The 23,334-nt window shown below is 38.6% G+C and overlaps 1 protein-coding gene across 3 annotated transcripts in view; it reads left to right on the top strand.

Annotated features, from left to right (window-relative positions):
- The window catches only part of LOC126259405 (guanine nucleotide-binding protein subunit beta-5), a 179,679-nt gene that overhangs the window by 113,979 nt on the left and 42,366 nt on the right, over positions 1-23,334 (top strand). For all 3 annotated transcript variants that reach the window (XM_049956181.1, XM_049956180.1, XM_049956179.1), the window contains one exon: positions 16,584-16,710. In XM_049956181.1, the coding sequence (XP_049812138.1) occupies positions 16,584-16,710 (127 nt within the window). The remainder of the gene's footprint in view (positions 1-16,583; positions 16,711-23,334) is intronic.

The raw sequence follows: 23,334 nt of genomic DNA, 5'->3' as shown, positions 1-23,334 counted from the left end.
TTAGTTCATTTGTCAAGGACTTGTGTGATAGGCTACATCTGCAATTCAGCTGAAATGGGAAAGGTTACTACTTTAATTTCAATATGTTTGTGTAAAAATAGCTTCATATTGTACTAGGTACATCTTCACTCTACGTGTTTCACTAAAATAAATATTTTAATGCATCCATTCCACATTGTTTCGCAGTCCTGTTAGCAGGAAGCATAGTTTCAACAAGAATGGAACCATCCAGTATACAAATAAAAAGTCTCTGCAATTTTTCAGATGTGTCTGGAATTGTCTCCCACAACTCGTAGTATATTCTGCCTATGATTTGTGGGCTAGAAGTTGTCACCAGATAGTGTCACAGATGTTTTCCATTGGTTTCAGATGGGAGGAATTTAATGACATCACATCATGTGAGTTCACTATCAAGTCCCTCAAATCACTGTTGCGCAATTCTGGCATTGTGACACAGACAGTTATCATGTAGCAAGATGCCATCACCGTCTGGAAGACATCAAGCATGAAGGGATGCAAGTGGTCTACAATAATTTTAATGTAGTCCATAACTGTCATGGTGCCTTTGATTACTGCCACAGGTCCCATAGAAGCCCAGGTGAATGTCCCCCGTAGCGTAATACTTCCCCACCAGCCTGCACCTGTGGCATAGTGCAGATTTTGAGCACCTGCTCACATGGATAATAGTGTCTCCAATCACAACCATTGACCTAGTGTAACAACAAACGTAATTCATCCAATCCGGTGACATATTTCCATTGATCCATGGTCTAGTCTCGATGATCCATTGCCCACTGCAGTCATAATTGACAATGTAATTGAATTAACATGGAAACATATAGGAGTCATCTGCTGTGAAGTCCTATGTTCAGCATTGTGCAATGAACAGTATGCTCTGAAACACTTGTGCATATACTCTGTCATCAGATCTGCCACAAATCGCCACCTATCATGTATTACAGAGTGAACAAATCTTGAATCCTAATGTTTTGTGGTGAGATGTTGATGTCCAACACACTGTCGCCTACTTGCGGTTTTACCATTGCCCAGCCACTTTATATAGATGTTTATAACAGCACGAGAACAGCTGAACAGCTTCGCCATTTCCAAAATGCTCATTTCCAGGCATCAGGCTGTAACAATCTCCCCTCCATAGTGTGCTGCATTGTTTCACAGATACATATGAGATAAAATTGGTATTATGCCCAATGGTTATACTGTCTGGTGGCAGTCCTTTGGAATTTAATGAGTATTCTATGACTGTGTGGCCACGCGGGATAGCCGAGTGGTCTGAGGCGTCTTGTCAAGGTCTGCGTGGCTTCCCCCGTCAGACGTTTGAGTCCTCCCTCGGGTTATGGGTGTGTTTGTCATCGTTAGCATGAGTAAGTTTAAGTTAGATTAAGTAGTGTGTAAGCTTAGGGACCGATGACCTCAGCAGTTTGGTCCCATAAGACCTTACCACAAATTTCCAAGGATCAATAATTATTCTATTATTAACTGAAAATACACACCCCAGATATGATTGAGAGGAACAGAAAACTATAAATAGTAACTGCAGTAAGGCTGAAGGCTCATTAAACTTTTGTCAAAGTCACTTATGTCAGTAGATTTCCCCATTTGTGGCATGTATTTTGCCAGAATGATTCCCCATTCATCCCTGCTCAACTTCTATACTCCTCTTACCACATCGCATGCCTGCAATGCTACCAGGTGGCATTTAGTCTCGTGGTGGATAGTGGATGTATGTCTTGGCTCATCATGTATTTTTGATTACACACATTTTTATTCTGACATCTAATCCTAACTTACCTTAAGGCTCCATTAGTCTCATCGTGTGTCGTTCTGCAGTCTCAACATAATTTTTGAATGCTCGAGCCATTTTAAGTATCCACCACAGGTTGTCAAATATATTACACAAGATTATCTTTATTGAGTCCTATATTACATTAGGTTACTGGCCAGTTTTGGCCCATAGCAATTTTCAAATACCTGTAAGAAACAATACCAACAACATAGAAAGGTAAAACACTTTTTTAAATCATTACACTTTGTGTATTTTAATTACATTTACAATGTCGGAAAAGACAGATTGCTACTTACCGTAATAAAAAAGGCATGTTAAGTTGCAGGTGGTTACAATTAAAAGACACTCACATAAAGCTTTCAGCCATAGCCTTCATCAGCAAAAGAGAAACACACACCATTTGTACATACAAGCACGCACCCTCATGCGTACATGACCACCAAGTCCAACATCTTGGGCCGGAATGCAATTATGTAAGTGAAATGCCTTCTAGTATTACAGGTGATTCTTTTTCTACATTGTTGATGCTCCTACCTGGAGTTTCCATTGTCTGATTTCATTTACACTACTTACAGTTGCATTAGTGATGTGGGTGTCATATTTAAAAACTATTTTGTGCTATTGGGAACAGAGATTTGTCCCTCCCTCTATACACACACACACACACACACACACACACACACACACACACTTACACATTGAAAATCTACATGTATAGTCTTACTCCTTTTCCTTGTTTATATATCAACACCTTCAACCCATTACATGCAGTCTCCCATCCTTCATCAAAGACACCAACCACTTCCTCGAACACCTGGAATCCTTACCCAATCCGTTACCCCCGGAAACCATCCTTGTAACCATTGATGCCACTTCCTTATACACAAATATCCCACACGTCCAGGGCCTCGCTGCGATGGAGCACTTCCTTTCACGCCGATCACCTGCCACCCTACCTAAAACCTCTTTCCTCATTACCTTAGCCAGCTTCATCCTGACCCACAACTTCTTCACTTTTGAAGGCCAGACATACCAACAATTAAAGGGAACAGCCATGGGTACCAGGATGGCCCCCTCATACACCAACCTATTCATGGGTCGCTTAGAGGAAGCCTTCTTGGTTACCCAAGCCTGCCAACCCAAAGTTTGGTACAGATTTATTGATGACATCTTCATGATCTGGACTCACAGTGAAGAAGAACTCCAGAATTTCCTCTCCAACCCAACTCCTTTGGTTCCATCAGATTCACCTGGTCCTACTCCAAATCCCATGCCACTTTCCTTGATGTTGACCTCCACCTGTCCAATGGCCAGCTTCACATGTCCGTCCACATCAAACCCACCAACAAGCAACAGTACCTCCATTACGACAGCTGCCACCCATTCCACATCAAACGGTCCCTTCCCTACAGCCTAGGTCTTCGTGGCAAACGAATCTGCTCCAGTCCAGAATCCCTGAAGCATTACACCAACAACCTGACAACAGCTTTCGCATCCCGCAACTACCCTCCTGACCTGGTACAGAAGCAAATAACCAGAGCCACTTCCTCATCCTCTCAAACCCAGAACCTCCCACAGAAGAACCACAAAAGTGCCCCACTTGTGACAGGATACTTTCCGGGACTGGATCAGATTCTGAATGTGGCTCTCCAGCAGGGATACGACTTCCTCAAATCCTGCCCTGAAATGAGATCCATCCTTCATGAAATCCTCCCCACTCCACCAAGAGTGTCTTTCCGCCGTCCACCTAACCTTCGTAACCTCTTAGTTCATCCCTATGAAATCCCCAAACCACCTTCCCTACCCTCTGGCTCCTACCCTTGTAACCGCCCCCGGTGTAAAACCTGTCCCATGCACCCTCCCACCACCACCTACTCCAGTCCTGTAACCCGGAAGGTGTACACGATCAAAGGCAGAGCCACGTGTGAAAGCACCCACGTGATCTACCAACTGACCTGCCTACACTGTGATGCATTCTATGTGGGAATGACCAGCAACAAACTGTCCATTCGCATGAATGGACACAGGCAGACAGTGTTTGTTGGTAATGAGGATCACCCTGTGGCTAAACATGCCTTGGTGCACGGCCAGCACATCTTGGCGCAGTGTTACACTCCGGGTTATCTGGATACTTCCCACTAACACCAACCTATCCGAACTCCGGAGATGGGAACTTGCTCTTCAATATATCCTCTCTTCCCGTTATCCACCAGGCCTCAATCTCCGCTAATTTCAAGTTGCCGCCACTCATACCTCACCTGTCATTCAGCAACATCTTTGCCTCTGCACTTCTGCCTCGACTGACATCTCTGCCCAAACTCTTTGCCTTTAAATATGTCTGCTTGTGTCTGTATATGTGTGGATGGAAATGTGTGTGTGTGCGAGTGTATACCCGTCCTTTTTTCCCCATAAGGTAAGTCTTTCCGCTCCCGGGATTGGAATGACTCCTTACCCTCTCCCTTAAAACCCACATCCTTTCGTCTTTCCCTCTCCTTCCCTCTTTCCTGATGAGGCAACAGTTTGTTGCGAAAGCTTGAATTTTGTGTGTATGTTTGTGTTTGTTTGTGTGTGTATCGACGTGCCAGCGCTTTCATTTGGTAAATCACATCATCTTTGTTTTTAGATATATTTTTCCCACGTGGAATGTTTCCATATATATATAACAGAGGGAAACATTCCACGTGGAAAAAATATATCTAAAAAGAAAGATGATGAGACTTACCAAACAAAAGCGCTGGCAGGTCGATAGACACACAAACAACCACAAATATACACACAAAATTCAAGCTTTCGCAACAAACTGTTGCCTCATCAGGAAAGAGGGAAGGAGAGGGAAAGACGAAAGGATGTGGGTTTTAAGGGAGAGGGTAAGGAGTCATTCCAATCCCGGGAGCGGAAGGTAAGTCTTTCCGCTCCCGGGATTGGAATGACTCCTTACCCTCTCCCTTAAAACCCACATCCTTTCGTCTTTCCCTCTCCTTCCCTCTTTCCTGATGAGGCAACAGTTTGTTGCGAAAGCTTGAATTTTGTGTGTATATTTGTGGTTGTTTGTGTGTCTATCGACCTGCCAGCGCTTTTGTTTGGTAAGTCTCATCATCTTATATATATATATATATATATATATATATATATATATATATATATATATATATATATATATACTCCCATTTACTCTTCAGTCTTCTCCTCTTTCCCTTTCCTCTTTAGCCATTCACACATCTTTTCATCCTACATAGTTGTGTTTATCTTTATACTATATACCTCTTTACTTCTCTATGCATCCTCTTTGGTTTGAAGCTGGCACAGTACTTACAGTAGAATATCTTTGGCTTCCCTCTGACAACCATGCCTCCATTCTTGCTACCCTCCCTGTTTTTCCTTTCCCTGTTGCTTCATAACCAGTGTTGTGAGTAACTGAATCTACTTTCCCTTCTTCCCTTTCTTTCCCCTCTCTCCTCCCTGATGAAGGAACATTTGTTCCGAAAGCTAGGAACGTAAATTTTCGGTTCTGTTTTTTGTGTATCTTATCGGCTGTACTGAGCTGAGGTAAGTACTGGCCAGCCCCTCTATCTCTTTGTTAGTATTTGTTTCACATCTTTATATGAGATTTTCCATTAATCATTGAGTTTCTTATTTTTTATGATTACTTTTCTGTTGTAATTTCCTGTGCCGACACATTCCAGGACCATGGAGATTTACTCCTCAATTTAGTCCTACGCAAGGAGACTTGTAAAATAAAAAAAAAAGCACACATCACACACTGAGAATAGGAACACATTTTGTAACATTTCATTTTCTAAGTACTTACTGAAATGTCTCCTGGGTATCTCTGTAGCAGTTTTTGCTGAATAATCCAGTATGGTAGCAGGAGGGTAGGCAGCTCTTGTCAAGACGCCTTTTTCTCATTATCTACATCTTGACTTGAAAATCTTTTTCTCTCTCCAAATCAGCATTATCTGTACCATGTATGCCTCATATCGCTGAGTCTTCTCCTTCTTAGCATTCTGCTGAGAGTTGGAAACTCAGTACACTACTAAATGAGAGAATTTTATTCTTTCATAAACAACATATATTATAACAACTTTTTTACTCTCAAAAAACAACTTCAAACAATTCTGTCTGCTTGACAAGAGTATTTCAAGTAGATTCACAACGATCAGAGTCACCGTTCATAACAGATCCTACTCTTGAACTACTTTTGTTCCGTGACTTGTTTATGCTATTCACTTCTGTCTTTTTCCCCATGGAGGCCAGTGCAGCTCTGATGCAGGGATCCACTGCATGGAGAAAAATTTAAGAACAGGCACTGTGGACTTGGACTGATGAAGCGCCGATATTTTCTTCCTGAGCGACTGTATGACATCATTCCCTTCGTTGCAGGCAACATTGTTTGAGCCACCTATTAAGATCACACACTCGTTTTTTACTTTTTCAGGATCACACCCCGCTACAACTTCTTGAAGTTTAGCACCTGGCTTCACAATTCCACAAACATCGGCAGCATTAAAACTGCTTTTCACTATATCAGCCATGCCTCTACCATGACTATCAGCAAAAATGTGAAAATGATTTGTTGATGTTTCACTCACAGCAGACTGGATCACACCACTGCCACTTTCATTGCTGTTAACTGAACGTTGTGGCTTTGGAAGATCAAACCTAACCTTTTTCCGATAGTTTATCGGTACACTCTTCTTACGATGGTTTTCACTTCCTGTGAGACTATTACTAGAACAAAGTACATCAAGATTGTTTACATTCTCGAACCTCGAAACATTTGCTGTAGACGAAGTTTTAGTGCCGATTGTTTGACGCTTGTTGTGTACTACCTTCCATTCTGATGATTTATCAGCGTCGTTTTGCACCAATGTAGCCATGTTCTGGCGAAAGTTTTTGTCCTTCTGTCTGTCTTGAAGCAATGGATCCATGTTTCGCTTCGACTTCAGTTCCATATTTTCGGACTTCAGGCTGTCGATTTCTATTCTTAGACTGCTGATTACACATTGTAAACTAGCAATACACTCATTATACTTTAATAATTCACTTTTGCACCTTACACACGAATTTTTAACGGCTTCACTGTAACTTATTTTTGGAGTAAAATCGCGGATATCTACACACGTCGCCATCTTGTACACTTGTCACATCCAGTAGCAATGCCATGTCCATTGCCATTCCATCAACATACACATACAGAGAAACCCCACACTCAGCATGCATGTCCCGCTTTCCAGACTACATTAAATAAATTTTCTTCAGCAGTCGATGATCACCATTCATCCGCCCTAAATAACCTGTGCAACACATCACTTTAACAAAGTGATATGATAACCATATATGCCACGTGTCAGTGGCGACACCTACAACGTGCTGACATGAGGAAAGTTTCCAACCGATTTCTCATACACAAATAGCAGTTGACAGGCGTTGCCTGGTGAAACATTGTGATGCCTCGTGTAAGGAGGAGAAATGCCTACCATCACGTTTCCGACTTTGATAAAGGTCGGATTGTAGCCTGTCGCGATTGCGGTTTATCGTATCGCGACATTGCTGCTTGTGTTGGTCGAGATCCAATGACTGTTAGCAGAATATGGAATTGGTGGGTTCAGGAGGGTAATACGGAACGCCGTGCTGGATCCCAACGGCCTCGTATCACTAGCAGTCAAGATGACAGGCATCTTATCTGCATGGCTGTAACAGATTGTGCAGGCACATCTCGATCCCTGAGTCAACAGATAGGGACGTTTGCAAGACAACAACAATCTGCATGAACAGTTCGACAACATTTGCAGCAGCATGGACTATCAGCTCGGAGACCATGGCTGCGGTTACCCTTGACGCTGCATCACAGACAGGAGTACCTGCGATGGTGTACTCAACGATGAACCTGGGTGCACAAATGGCAAAACATCATTTTTTCGGATGAATTCATGTTCTGTTTACAGCATCATGATGGTCGCATCCGTTTTTGGCGACATCGTGGTGAACGCACATTGGAAGCATGTATTCGTCATCGCCATACTGGCGTATCACCTGGCGTGATGGTATGGGGTGCCATTGGTTACACGTCTCAGTCACCTCTAGTTTGCACTGACGGCACTTTGAACAGTGGACGTTACATTTCCGATGTGTTACGACCCGTGGCTCTACCCTCCATTCGATCCCTGTGAAACGCTACATTTCAGCAGGATAATGCACGACCACATGTTGCAGGTCCTGTACGGGCCTTTCTGGATACAGAAAATGTTAAACTACTGCCCTGGCCAGCACATTCTCCAGATCTCTCACCAATTGAAAACGTCTGGTCAATGGTGTCCGAGCAACTGGCTCATCACAATACGCCAGTCACTACTCTTGATGAACTGTGGTATCGTGTTGAAGCGGCATGGGCAGCTGTACCTGTACACGCCATCCAAGCTCTGACTCAATGACCAGGCGTATCAAGGCCATTATTACAGCCAGAGGTGGTTGTTCTGGGTACTGATTTCTCTGGATCTCTGCACCCAAATTGCGTGAAAATGTAATCACATGTCAGTTCTAGTACAATATATTTGTCCAATGAATACCCGTTTATCATCTGCATTTCTTCTTGGTGTAGCAAGTTTAATGGCCAGTAGTGTATGAACCCAACCATGATGAATTTCAAACACAAACCAAAAATTATAAATACCCCTGGTAAAAAATTTCTTTACAAATAAGCTGTATGCTACTTGACCACAAAGCCATGTAAAACTTCGTACATGTAAAAGATAGATTCCTCTTAGTATGCCACAATCAGCACTACCAGTTATGCATTTCGGTACACACCCTTATGCTGTCAGCTGGCTTCATTCCCTTCTGACACTGGACCTGATGAGTTACATACGTCTAATGAGCAGCTACCATATGTTATCCTAGTTATTAGATTCCTCTTATGGCATTATTACTAATACACAGAAAGTTCACACACACACACCTTCATATCATTCATGTATTAGCTGCACTTCCAGGTGAATTACTGAAATTAGTAAAGTGCATTTATACCTCACAACTTAGGAGTAAGTCAAACAAATTGTTGACATCCTAACTCTGTAGGCACTGGCCATACACTACCTTCCACAGAGGGCCAACTCCTACATGCATATATAAACTGCTGATGGAGATTGTGTCCCAATATATATTCTCTATTTTCTCCTTTTAGTGTGGGTCATTCTTTTCTTTTGGTACACCCACACATCCAATCATTCCTCTAATTTATATACTGGTACACTGTCCAGCCTATTATTCTTTCCTTATTACTACATTAAACAGTTATTTAAAAAAAAAAGACTGTCTCAGTCCTGTTGTTTGAATTGGATTTCATAGATCTAAGTGCGTGCTTCTAGTAAATTCCCATGCACTCCTCTGTGATCATAGTCACCCTGACCATTAACTCTGTTTACTGCTTCTGTGCACTGTTTGCTTTAGATATTAGTACTGTATTCTCATGTTTTTAATCATTCAGATGTTAGCACACCACTTAATGTAAGTCTGAGGTTCAGTCCTCATTTTTCCCCCTGTCAGATTTGATGTGGCTGATATGTAATGATGTCCATACCTATTAGTAATCTATTTGATGTTGTCAGACACTACTCAAGCCACTGTTGTACCAAACTCAAAGATGTTTGCAATAGAGTATGAGAGAAATATCTCAGAATGCAGTGGCTAGTAGTTCATTTATCCTACTACTTAATTTTTTTGCGATATACTTCTTTAATACACTAAACAGATTCAGAAGTATGTAGGTTGTAGTAGGTACTGGGAGATGAAGAAGCTTGCACAGGATAGAGTAGCATGGAGAGCTGCATCAGACCGGTCTCTGGACTGGAGACAACAACAACAACATAATACTTCTTTACTGTATTGACACTGTAGAGGCCGTTTTCATTCAATGGGTCTACAGCAAATACTGCTTTCGGGTGCGATATACCCACTACTTTATAAGGGCCTTCGTATCAGTCAAAAAATTTGTGTGTTTCTCATTTCATATTTTAGCTTGGCTGATAGGCTCCCACTAACACTAAGTCTTTAATTTAAAATCTGGCTCTACTTAATTTTGATTATATTGGCACAATCTGTTCCTTGCGTGTTTTCTTAATTGGTTCTCAATATTCTGAGTTCCATCTTTCTTGTCTCCTCTTTTCTTGGAATAATAAACAAATAAATAAGTACCATCACTGTATTGCCTGAGGTAAGTACATAAATTAATATCAGTGTAAATAAAATCCTTGTATACTCTTCTTAATTAAATAAAAGTTCATACAAAAGGACACCAGGCCATATGAGAGAGACATCACATCAGTAATGTATAATGATCCCCTCTAGATGAAATATTACAGCCATCTCCATGGGTGTGGGTGTAAATAAATCTTAAATCTCTACATATTCTTCAGACTAGTTCTGTTGAAAGCCCATTACTTACATTAAATTTCCATTTACATCATTTCTCTGTGGTTTTACTAAGACGTTCCCAAAACTTTCATGCTTCCCCTTCTGGTTTTTCTAAACCAATTGTGGACACTGGTGTACTGACCAATGAATTTATCGTTTCTTGTACCTTTTGAGTAATTAATTCATTCACACATTTGTGCAAAGTTGCAAAAGTCGCGTCAGGTAAAGTGTCGAGTTTGGTAAAGCTGTTATGTCCAAATCTTTACCCTGCTCTAACATGTGTAACTTTAACTGCATCCATGAAATACGTTCATTTACTTTTTTAAACTTTGGCTCATTTAATTCTTCTGTTTGTTTAAAATTCTGATCTATCTCCCTAAACTGTTCCAAAACTTCATTTCTTACAAGATCACATTGCTGGTTTATCTCTGTATGTAGCTCCTCTTGTGAAGTGGATAAAATTGTTTGGAAGTTGTTTATTTTTGTTTTTAGCTCTTGTTTCTTGTTGCAAGACTCCCAGATATGCTGTTTCAGGTTAGCATTCATGATATCTACTTTTGTACTTAGATTCACAATTGAAGTGTGGAGCTTAGTAGTGAGCTCTGTGCTTAAATATTCCTCCATTTATGCCTAAAATTTGTGCTCCACAGCTGGAACCATTCTGTCAGACTAACATCCGCTCTTATCATAGACATTAAAAGAAAAATTGAATAATCAATGTAAAAAGTGCTAACGAGTTGTCTGTGGGCCCAGTATTCTAAAACCAGTAACGCAGACTTTTTGGCCAGCTACTCACTTCTAATTTCTCACAACACACATCACCACCAACCCAAAATGCATTATTTTGGTTCAAATACAGATCACCCATGACTTCTTGCAGTTTCACTCGATATGATGAGTTGCCAGTGAAAAGCTAGATTGTCACAGGGAGAAAGCTGCAATGAGAATTGCCATGGTAGTGGTTGACACTGGTATTTTATGTGCTGCCAGCGTAACTGTATTTTATGTTCTGCCAATGTAACTGATGCCAGCTGGCATGGGATGACATGGAACCAATGATTCAAAAAACAGCCACCAACTCCAGAATCATCAACCTTCCACATCTCACATTCGTATTTTATTCTCCTTTGTAATTGTTGTTGAGTAATTTAATAATGATTTCTCGGCAACTTAAATTTCTTCTTTTCTTTCCTAGTGCTGAAGAGTTTAAAATTGTCTTCTCAGTAGCCCAGTTCTTCGCAAACTTTTTTCAAATGCAGTATTGTTAATGATTGCTGCATCGAGTAGTCTTCACAGTTGATGTAGTTGCCAAGGACAATGCCTTCCATACTTAATACAAGGAAAATTACCAATTTTTTCATGTGTCTTGCCAAATTTTTGTTATTACTACTCTGTGTATTACTAATTGAGAGAATTTTCTTCTTTCGTAAAACACATATATTATAACAGCTTTTTACACTTGAGAAACTACTTCCAACAGTTCTGTCTGCTTGACAAGTGTATGTCAAATATATTCGCACTGATCAGAGTCAAAATTTACAGCAGACACTACTCTCAAACTTCTTTTGTTCCACGAGTTTTTTATTGTCACAGCCATCTTCATTCATGGAGTCCAGCACAACTCCAAGGCAGGGATCCACTGCACATAGAAAACATTAAGAACAGGCAGTGTGACCAAATGCGAGTCACTGCCAGCATGGCCCCTTCCAGTAGCAATGTTGTCTTCATTGCCATTCAGTCAGCATCCATGTATGGAGAAATCTCACACTCACCACATGTTGTGCTTTCCATACTACATAAAATAAATTTTTTTCAGCAGTCGATGATTCGATTTAAAGATAAATATGTCTGCTTGTGTCTGTATATGTGTGGATGGATATGTGTGTGTGTGCGAGTCTATACCCGTCCATTTTTCCCCCTAAGGTAAGTCTTTCCGCTCCCGGGATTGGAATGACTCCTTACCCTCTCCCTTAAAACCCACATCCTTTCGTCTTTCCCTCTCCTTCCCCTCTTTCCTGATGAGGCAACAGCTTGTTGCGAAAGCTTGAATTTTGTGTGTATGTTTGTGTTTGTTTGTGTGTCTGTCGACCTGCCAGCACTTTCATTTGGTAAGTCACATCATCTTTGTTTTATATGTTAAATAATTTAGTTAGATGTGAATGTGTTGAGGTGAACTTTTTAGCCAGAAATTTGCTATTTTATCTTTTCCAGGGGCTTTCCAATTGTGAGTAGAATTAATTGCTTGGGTGACTTCATGTTGCAAAATTATCACTTCAGGCATTTGTGGTATCATATTGTATGTGTCTGTTTCTGCATGTATCCACCGTGCATGCCTGTTATGTTGTACCGGGTTTGACCATATGTTGCTCCAGAAGTGTTCCATGTCTGCTATGTTTGGTGGATTGTCTATTTTAATGTGTGTGTTATCTATTGTCTGGTAAAATTTGTTTTGGTTTGTGTTGAATATTTGGTTTTGTTTCCTTCTATTTTCACTTTTTTTGTATCTTCTAAGTCGTTTGGCCAATGCTTGTAATTTCTGCTTCTTTTCATCTAAATGCTCTATCGCTTCTTGTTGTGAGATTTTACCTAACCTTTTTCGTTTTTTTTCTGACATTTCATTTCTTATAAATTGTGTTGGTTGTCCGATGTCTTTTCTCAGTTTTTCTATTCTGATCTGTAGCCTGTGTTGCCATGCTGGTTTTGTGGGTTTCTTCTGTGTGTTGGTTGGTTCTGATCTCTGCCTAGTGTGTATATTTAGTGTAGTGAGTGCTCCTATATAAACCAGTAGTTGTAACTCTTCCATAGTTGTGTTTTCATTTATTTTGTTGTGTATGATTGTGTTGATAGTTTTTATTGTTGTTTCGACTGGTGGGTTATTTGGTGGTCTATCCTAGAATGGTCTAATGTCTGTATTTGTGTCTTTGTATTCTATATATGTCAGCTGAAATTTTTCTTCTATATCTAACATGTGTGTCACTTCGTGTTCTATTTGTGCTTGTTCTGGTGGCTGTGTTAAGATTTCGTTTTCCTCTGATTGTTTAATTGATGCGTGTTGTTCTTTGTTTGTTTGCTCTGGGATGTTTGAATCCATTACTGTATTTTCTTCTTCTTCTTCTTCTTCTTCTTCTGATTGCACATTATTTTGTTCCAGTATTTGTTGTACTTGTTGTTTGATGTTTTCTAATTCTGACTGGGGTATCCTGTTATTTTAATTATTACACGGATCAGATCAGCTAGTCGTTGTTCTGTTAAAAATTTTAATTCTGGGTATCTTGTAATAAATGTTGTGTATACTTGTGATCTGTATCCAGTTGTGTTGGTTCCTAGGTTTGTTGCTGGGTAATAACAGAACATGAGGTGTCGGTTAACTTCATCTGACCATCTTATCCTCTGTCTTTGTTTTCCTTCTAGGGTGGTTGCAGGAAGCATATCCTGCAAAACACCTCTATTTGAATTTAAATCATTTTCCAGTTGGCTTGCAGTGTCGTTACCATTGTGGGCAGGCATAGGGTTCAAGCGTCGTCCCCGACCATGACGGCGCTTGTCCGAGACTTCTTTAGTTCTGTCCTGAACCAACTAATCACACTAAAAGGGGGGTTAGCCCTATTAGTGGTTTGTTCTTTTCGTCACCTTTTTACGACTGGTAGAACATACCAGAAGCCTATTCTTTTCCCGGGCCTCCACGGGGTTTATTATTGTTATCACTTTTTTTTTATTTAAAAAAAGAGTGAGTTATACTAACAGTAAGTTATAAATATATGTCTGGGTACATGCCCAGCCTACTGCAAGTGCAAGAATAGATTAATTTCTTTATCATTGGAAACTGAACTTTGCCTATTTCAACCCCTTCCTCTCTTCTGTCACAAGAAGAAACCCATTACCCCTAAAGCCATCAATTATATGTCATTCCACAAGTTTCTGTGTGCTACCACTTGGTGAGTAATCAGTATTGAATGGATGGACTTGATAGTCTGGAATTGGGTGTGAAAATAATTTATTATAAGGGTATGATAATGTATAATAGACTGAGAGAAAGGAAAATTGTACAAATTAGCACTGGACTCATAGGACCAGTTGATCAGTTTTTATATTTAGGAAAGTTGAAGGCAAGGACAAGATAGCAAATGGAAGAGCAAAAATGGTCTGAAGTGCTTTTAATAATCTAATATTGTTTAAAGCTAATCTTCTGATGTGTCTGAAAAGGGAAGTTTACAGTCTGTGTGCATTACCAGTTTTGAAGTAGATGAACTTAAGTGATAACTCTTCAGAAACAGAGTTGATCAATGAGTAATAGAGATGCATGTTTGAAATTATTAGGATGGACATGAAAATAGACAATTGGTCAGGTAATAGACTTGGAAAGATGATTTAAGTATGATTACATTTTGATAATAAATTCAAGTTGGGAAGGGCATACCACAGAATTTCAGAAGTGCCTAAACAAGTCTGTATTTGCAGTGAGAATGATGACAGAGGTAGCAGACAAGAATATAAAAAAAAACTTGCATACTTTGCTTACTTTCTTTCTATTATGCCATAAGAGACCACATTCTGGGGTAACTCATCAAACTGAGAAAAAGTTTTTAGCATGCAAAAGCGTGTACTATGACTCATTTGTAAATTCAAGAACATCATGTAGAAACATGTCCAAGGAACTTTGTATTCCAACCACTGCTTCTCAGTATATTTATTTCTTAATTAAATTTGTTGCAAGTAATGTATCTCTATTTCTAACTAATAGCTCAACACGTAGTATCAACACTAGGAATAAGAACATCTACTCTGTAGATGAATATCTTAACAGAGACGGTTAGACCAGCTTAAGTACAAATGTCTGTTATATTTCAGTTCTGACAGCACTTGGGCACTACAGACAATATTAGGTTTTTTGTGTATGATAAATTTATTAAAAATGTATAAGTATGTTTTGTTCTGACAGTTATTAATTCTGTAACTAATAGCAGTGCCAATTTACTTAATGTATTCACCTATTTTGACAACCTCCTGACAGATGATCAGGGTAGTGAGTATTATATTCAAATCTTTTTATATTCAAATCATTTTTGAGCCTGTGGAAAGGAAACTGAATCTAATCTAAAACAAATCAAAAAATTTCACTTAAAATGTGGCAGGTGATTGTGTAACAAGCTTAATGTGTGTTAGATTGACCAAAAAAGAAAGATAGATGACAGACTAACGAAAAGTAGGAGAAATTCAAACATTTATGCATCTTTTACGTGCTTAGCTATGTCTAAAATGAAAAGGTAATCTCCAGTACGGCAGGTGAAATCAGCCATAATCACGAGAAATGCTAATAAGGCTCAAAAACCCACTGTTCCAAAGTGCAAAATTCAAAATATTCATCATACTACCTTATAGTTTCCTAATTCCAGGTGGAAGACTAAGTAATAAGAATAGAAATCAGTATCAAATATTAACTACACTGAGAAAGTTTTGAAAACAGTGCACACTCTGCTGCAGAGTGAAATACTAATTCTGTAAATTACATTCTCCAGCCTTGGAGTTTGGTCCCATTACATGTTTCATTGTTCACTTTGTTTTCACATTCAATTGTTAGTCTTCTCATGCAGTACTTGACAGTAGCTAAGAAAGTCATATCTTATGATATTGCTTTTATTAAAATGACTTTGCACTACGTATTTTTGGCTTTCATATGTCATCATGTGCATTCAGTCGTAGTATTGTATTTTTCAATTTCTAAGGAACAATCATGGTGTTCTATAGCTCTTGTTAGTGTGAGAGCTAGAACATCAAAGAACTCTTTGGATGTACATAGAATAAGCCAGTTTTATTTAAATGATAAAGCAAAAATTGTGATAAGCACGGAGAAACAAAAATGACAAATAAACCAATTAACCAGTAAGAAGTATATTATTCAGAACAACAAGACATTATCTGTTTTTATTTTAAAATGTTCTACTGTAATGTTAGACTATTCTACTCTCAGTGTAATTTACATATCTGGAATGCACAGAGGTTTGAAAATGGAAAGTTGCACCACTGTAAAGTCAAGCTTTTTAAAATAGTGTTTCCCTATAAGCAATGGTGTTCTTGCACTGGTCATGGTACTTGTTATGGTTACTTCATGCTCACTATAAATATGGTGTTCTATTTTGCATGGTCACATGTTCCTTATTCTCCCCACCACAAAAGTTAGTGAACAGTTCATCTGATAAGTTCGCAGTTACATCTTACTCTTAAGGTCATATATACTGTAACTCAGTCATGGAAGCATAATAGTATTAAAACATATTTCATTCGGCTGTACAGTTTTCTTGATAGGATTAAAACAGCTTCAGAATGTAGCTGTGTGCATAGTTGTTTGAATATTTTTGTGTTTTGTTTCCAGAGGTTTAGACAACAAGGTCACAGTATACCCATTGAGCCTTGAGGAAGATGTTTCAACAAAGAAAAAAACAGTTGGTACTCACACAAGTTACATGTCTTGCTGCACATTTCCAAATTCTGATCAGCAGGTAATGTCCAGTTTTCCTTATTTCCACTTCTGTCTTTCTTCAACAATTGCACAATCAGCCTTAAAAATGTAAAAATCTGACATTTAATATCATGTTAATTTTGTCTGAGTTATTAGCCATACTGTGAAATGTTTCACCCATATTTATAAGGGTGTGATGTGTTTTCAATACAACATTGTTCGATGAAATATTGAGTAGAAGAATGGGGAATAACCATAACTGTCTCCTTTCCAACAGGCTATATATTGCATGTTCTGACCACTGTTACTGTCGTTGGAAATCATTAGTAATGATTTTCTCTTCAAACTAATTTCAAGGCTTTTTGTTTTGGTTGCAGTTTATTTGTGCATTAAGGAATTAACCATTTCACACCTCGTGCATGCCACATGGGTTTTCATCAGCAGAGGGAAGTTATGGTCTTCAAAAAAAATCATAACATATGTGTATAAAATATGTTCCATAATTCTAAAAACTGCTCAGCAAGGTAAACAACATTTTGCAGTGTGGTTCAGTGACACGCTTCTGGAACTGTAGTTATTCTGCCAGAAGAAATGGAAATATAGGAAAATTAGTACAGATGTTCAGTAGAAGAGTAATTCATTTCAAAACCTTTATTAAGAGATGCACAATCTTGTCATGCACAATATTGTGTTCCATCAACAAGAAACTGCACAGGTGCTTGCTTGATCAACACCATTCCAGGTTGACTGCTGAGGCTTAAGCATCTTAAGGAGGCAATTGGTCGCCATAAAGCTATTACAGCATAAAAGATTTGTGGTATTAAAAAAATCTTAAGAAAGGCAAGCTCATATTTCTGCACAGCAAGTGTGGGGAGAGGCAGATTGTAGATTATCTGCATGGTTAACATGAAACATTCAACTCTGGGGGCAAAATATATAGTATTTATATCTAAGAATATTGGACAATGAAATTTAGACATTTATTTTATTTTATTTATTTATATCACGTTCCAGCGACCAAAGTTGTGAATATACCACACAGTGTGGAATATGCCCATTTTACAAGTTTGTTGCGATTACATTTAAGGTACATAAAGTCTTCACGGGTTGTCAGCCGAGTAGCGTCGTCGTCTCGTAGCAACGTTTCCATCATCTTCAGGCCTGAAGATGATGGAGACGCATTCCATCGAAACGTTGCTAAGAGACGATGACACTACTCAGCTGACAACCCGTGGAGACTTCATATATGAAATTCGCCGAGAAAGCCTGCACTCACATATACATCTATGGTTGTTTGTTGTTGTGGTCTTCAGTCCTGAGACTGGTTTGATGCAGCTCTCCATGCCAAACATTTATGGTATTATGTAAATATTACTAATCAGTTTCATAGTAAAGTATCTGCAACTTAGGTTTTGTATTCAATTAACAAGATTGCGACGGATAAGAGAGAACCAATCTGGATCAATACCTTTATTAGTAAGTTGCTATAAACAAAAAGAAAGCTTCTTTGCAAATTTTAAACCACCTCAGATCATTGTTAGCAAACTACAACTAAATGAAATGAGACAAATAATGCAAGAAGTAATTCAAAATCAAAATTTTGCCTAACAATTTGATGAAAACTCCAAAGTAGTTTTGGTCTTGCATAAAGTCAGTAATATTTAAAAACCCTTGTATTGTCATTTAATATTTATATGAGTACCAAAATGGAGGACAACAACAGGAAGGCTGAAATGCAGAATAATGAAGGCTGAAATACAGAATATGCTCTTGCAAAATTGATAGACTGTGAAATATCTCACTATACTTCGTCCTTTCAATTGCTTGTATGACAGGATTGAGCTAAGTGAGTGCAGAATAGGAAATCAACAAAATTCATTCACAAGGGAACTCCCCATCACACCCCCCTCAGATTTAGTGGTAAGATGGCCCAGTGGATAGCCCATCAAAAACTGAACAAGTCACAGCATCCTGGTTAAGTGGTCACGGTGTTGCACTGTGAACCAAAACTCCCTTGTGCCAGTTATTTTTATTTTTTAAAATTTTTTTTTGCGTTATTGTGAACTGTTCGTCCTGTCATTGAAATGCTTGTTCTCTTTTGTAGTCTTGGCAGTTGTCATAAAATACATTGGTTATAGAATATGAGTCATGTGGTAAGAATACATTACCTCCACCATTAAATGTGATTAATAGTGAAAGCAGGTGAAATACCACATAGACATCTCACAGGAATGAAAACAAGAAATAAACAGGTGTGAACTATGTTACAACAAAGAAATTCAAGAGTCAAAGCTTCCAAAGTTTACGCAACTTCAGAGATGTTAAAAACATATGTTTTGAGAGAGCACAGAGAGACCGTGTGATTATGAAACTGTTGCATTCATTTACTGCAGCTTATCTGACAAACTATTATGTTTTCTTCATTTGCCTGGGAGTGATCACATTCACATTCATACGAACACCTGAAGTGGGCAAGGAGGCATATCTCACTCACTTACCAGGCATATAAATTAGGTGCATTGATAAGAGATTCCTCTCATATGACACACATACTGTCGCTAATGCCATGTATGTGGAGGATTCTGTAGACTTGTCATCAAATATTTGCAGTTCGCATTTGAAAGCACTTCCTTTTAGCTGCTAACAGAGTAGTTGTGCAGGATTGACTGTCATTAAAGGTCCCTACCCTACACCTCACTGTTGCAAACGGACGTTACACCATGACACAGACACATATTTGAATACAGCAAACAGTGGGGGAAAAAAAAAGACTGGTGTGTGAATGTTTGAATACGACTTGCTCACTTGCAAGTCCAACACATGACGACTTATCCACGATGCCGTTTCTCAGTGAGGCTGCTCCATATTGCAATTCTTATCCTTGAATCATTCAGTGTTTCTATTATTTTTTTTATTTTTTATTTTATTTTATTTTTTTTTTTATTTTTTTCACAATTCAGTACACCTTCTTCCTGTTTTCATGCTTGATCTGTGGTTGGTTTTTGATGGGCTGTCCACTGGGCCCTTTTACCACCAAATCTGAGAGTGTGCAATAGGGAGTTTCCCTTGTCAGTAGAGGAAAAGTAACTGGGCCAAGTGAGATTCCTGAGAACATACTACATTGATTATGCTGAAGAACTTCCTTTGCTCTGTGGAATCAGTATAGACTCTGTAAGCAGCAGGCTTATAAAACACTAGTTGACCTGTTCATCCATGGCATCTGAAACACAGCAGATAACAATGCTCAGACTCCTGGCTTAAATTAAACTGAAATTTAGAATACAATCAATTATTGTTGGTCTTTCTTCTGGAACAATTCATATCACAAACATGCATGTAGAGTGGTAATGGTAACCAGCACAATCACAGAAACAACCTAGAAAGAGACTAATATGGTGATGGTGAAACCTTGGGGAATGTAATCTTCATCACAGATGGGCCTACAGATCTTCACAGGTCTGTTGTGAGATATAAAATTGCTGTTGACACACAGAATAGAAAATTGAAGTACTGCAACCGTGGTACAGACTTCATCATCATGTACTGTAGTTTCCATCCACATCAACCTGCTCCTGGGATAAACTTTCTGGTGAAAATATCTACTGCATGGGCTGGCCAGTGAGATCCGAATCCTGTAGTGGATTTCTCAGAAGCATTAAAGAGAAAACTTAAAATACCTCAGTTCCCACCTGGAGTGTTTCCAGATCTCTTTACAGGCCCAATTCGGGAATGGGATTAACTGCCAATAGAAATTTCCTGAACCTAATAGGGAGAGTTATTGCTATGGAAAGGATATCGTGATTTTTTTAATGTGTGTCTTTCCATTTTCAAAATTTTCTGTTACATTTATGGACACGGTTGTATGCTAGACAATTTGTGATTAAGCCTTACTTTGTTCTGAAACTGTACAGACATCCCATTGAGGAAATATACCCTCATTTTCTGATTATTATTAACTTTTAACAACTAAGATACATAATTCTAAAATTGAAACAGGTGTACTTCTGCATACCATGTAATATTGTTGCAAACTTATAATCAGTAGAAACCAGTAACAGACAACAGAACGGTAGAAACCAGTAACAGACAATAGAATGATGAACATTATTCGACCAGGTAGTGAAGCACTCCATGTCAGTCTGCAATCTATCATTTTGTTCCAGACAGCTACACCTTAAGCAAGCAAGTTTCTCTTCTGAGTTATGGCCTAGTCCAGTTGAACCACAGTGTTGAAAAAGAGGTGGCCTCTGTATTAAACCAGTAATAAGAAATTTAGAACATTTGAAGTTAAGATAAGAATAAAACCAAGGCACACCAAGAATGAGCAGTATGAAAAAGAATCTGAGGTACAAAAATTGCAGTGGATATGATTTATAGTATTAAATTAATGATTTGTTGTCTAAAATAGTTCTGTCCGTGACTGAAATTATTTTGCAGTAGAAAAGGTAAATTGAAACAAATGATTTCATACTTTCTGCTTAATGTTCAAATAAAATTCAGTGCAACTTCAAGCTCAATACCATGATGCAGATACACAGTAAAACATAATCTTTTCACCACTGTGCCCAAGTATGCACCCAGACTGGTGTTGCATATTGCACTGCAAGAAAAAAAGCATTATGGCTCTCCACCAATGAATTGCTGATAAAAATTGGTACAGATGCTTAATCTATCTTATACTGGAACCTGGTAGCTGAATCTCTCATTGTTACAACTCTATGTTCATAAATGTGCACTTAACATTCAGCAGCAGAAAGCTTCAAATATCACATATCTTGAAGAACGCACTCCCCCATCCCTCCCACCCACCCATCCATTTCTTCCTCTTACAGCCAATACATCATACTGTCTAATGAAAAGGACTAGTTTCAAGAAGTAGAACGTCTGGTACATTTCTGCAGATGAGCTCGTATGATCATAAAGCAATAATTTTGAAAGTATATGAAGCTGTAATAATAAGATACCTGAAATTATTGGCTGCAATACAAACTATGGAAAGATAAAAAAAAATAAGCAGTTATCTTATAGTTCAGGTGTTGAGTGGCTGCCAGGCACATATACATCATTGAAATAGTCACTAAGCTAGGGAATGTCATTCCCCAGTACACCAACCTTTCATAACCACTTATTGGTAATCAGAACAAGAACCTTCAATCACTTTTTGAAAATGATTTATTGTAAGTAACTCAGCATTACACGAGAGATTAGCCTGTAAATCTGTATTCTTTTGCCAAAGCTCTTTTATTTTTTTCCACAATTTCCAGTTGTTGGCACAAACAAGTATCATCACATTTAGAGTATTGTTTGTTTTCATATCTAACGTTTTCTCTACCAGTGGTTCCTTCATTAGTTGCTGATATGTTTGACTATAAATTGCTTGCTACTTCTTTGTGGTAACTTCTTTTTTGTGCCTGAATTTTTCTCTCATTATTAAGCTCATTACTACCCACAAATTAATTCTGGACAATGGGTGATATAGAGTTGAAACATCAGGCTTAAACTTGGATTTCAAATACCTTTCGTAATCAGAATTGGCAAAATGTATTGAGCACACATTAAAATAAGTAATTGAAAATGAATCAAGGTGTTACAAGCATTTAGTCTTTTTTGTTTTGTCTCATCGTTCTTTGGAAATAACTTTTTATGTTGCCTGTAATGGTTATTACAGCTCGCAATCGTGTAGTGAACCATTATTTTTCATTGAAAACATTTCAGTACATACTCTGAGAAACCCCCATCATACTGATCACTGTAGCATAACTTTGCACTTAATTGTCAGTCACTGATAAGAACTGACACTCATGTACACAACCTTGTATACACTCAAAAACGCAGTGACTACACACCAGGTTATGGCAACAGCTGTCCACTGGGATGTTAGTGTTGCAGCTTACTATTGTGCACATGCCCCATATCTCTCGGCACATCTACACTGGAATGTGTTGCAGCCCAACTACAGTGAGGGGTAGTGTCAAGTGGAGTGTGTAGGGAGGGAGAAGGAGGGAGGGAGGGTGTGACAATGGATACTTTTTACTGTTCATAAATGATTTTCATTAAGAGCAGTGTTTTGTCCCACTGTCACAGGACAGCCTAGATGAATGGCATTGCCACTTGAAAACAGCAGGAAAATGCATTGACTCAGATACCTCCCTACCTACTGTCTCCTACAGCTAACTTACCTGAAAAACAACTCCTCCATTACATCTCTGTGGTTAAAATGCTTTTTGTCATGTAGCAACTGACTACATAAAGGGTAAATCATTCTACAGAATACTAGATGTGTTTAAAAAATCTAATCCAGTAAAGTTGCTGTATTCCTCCTCCTAGTCAATACTGAAATGTTTTGTCCTTCTCTCAGTGTTCACTTTCAGAGTTTGCACATGACGGAGTTTTATGTTCTGACTGAGAAATTACACTTACAGTGATGTCAGCAAAATCCAACACTAAAAGGCTCTGTTGTAATAAGGTTCCTAAATATGGCAAAATAATCCATTCACTACCCGTGATAATATATATCAATAGTACACAGTGAATAGTATTAAATGTTTGAAGTGCTTCTGCTACATTAAAGTTTAGTCTGTGAAGTCTGGTCAATTCAGAGTCCATCTAAGTCTATTGCCTAACATGATGAAACATTTTTAAAATCCAGATACAAGTCTTAGCT

This window comes from Schistocerca nitens, chromosome 5 (assembly GCF_023898315.1).
Source record: "Schistocerca nitens isolate TAMUIC-IGC-003100 chromosome 5, iqSchNite1.1, whole genome shotgun sequence".
In the NCBI taxonomy this organism is placed as follows: domain Eukaryota; kingdom Metazoa; phylum Arthropoda; class Insecta; order Orthoptera; family Acrididae; genus Schistocerca; species Schistocerca nitens.
The sequence above is the reverse complement of the archived record's forward strand: the minus strand, read 5'-3'. Positions and strand labels throughout refer to the sequence as shown.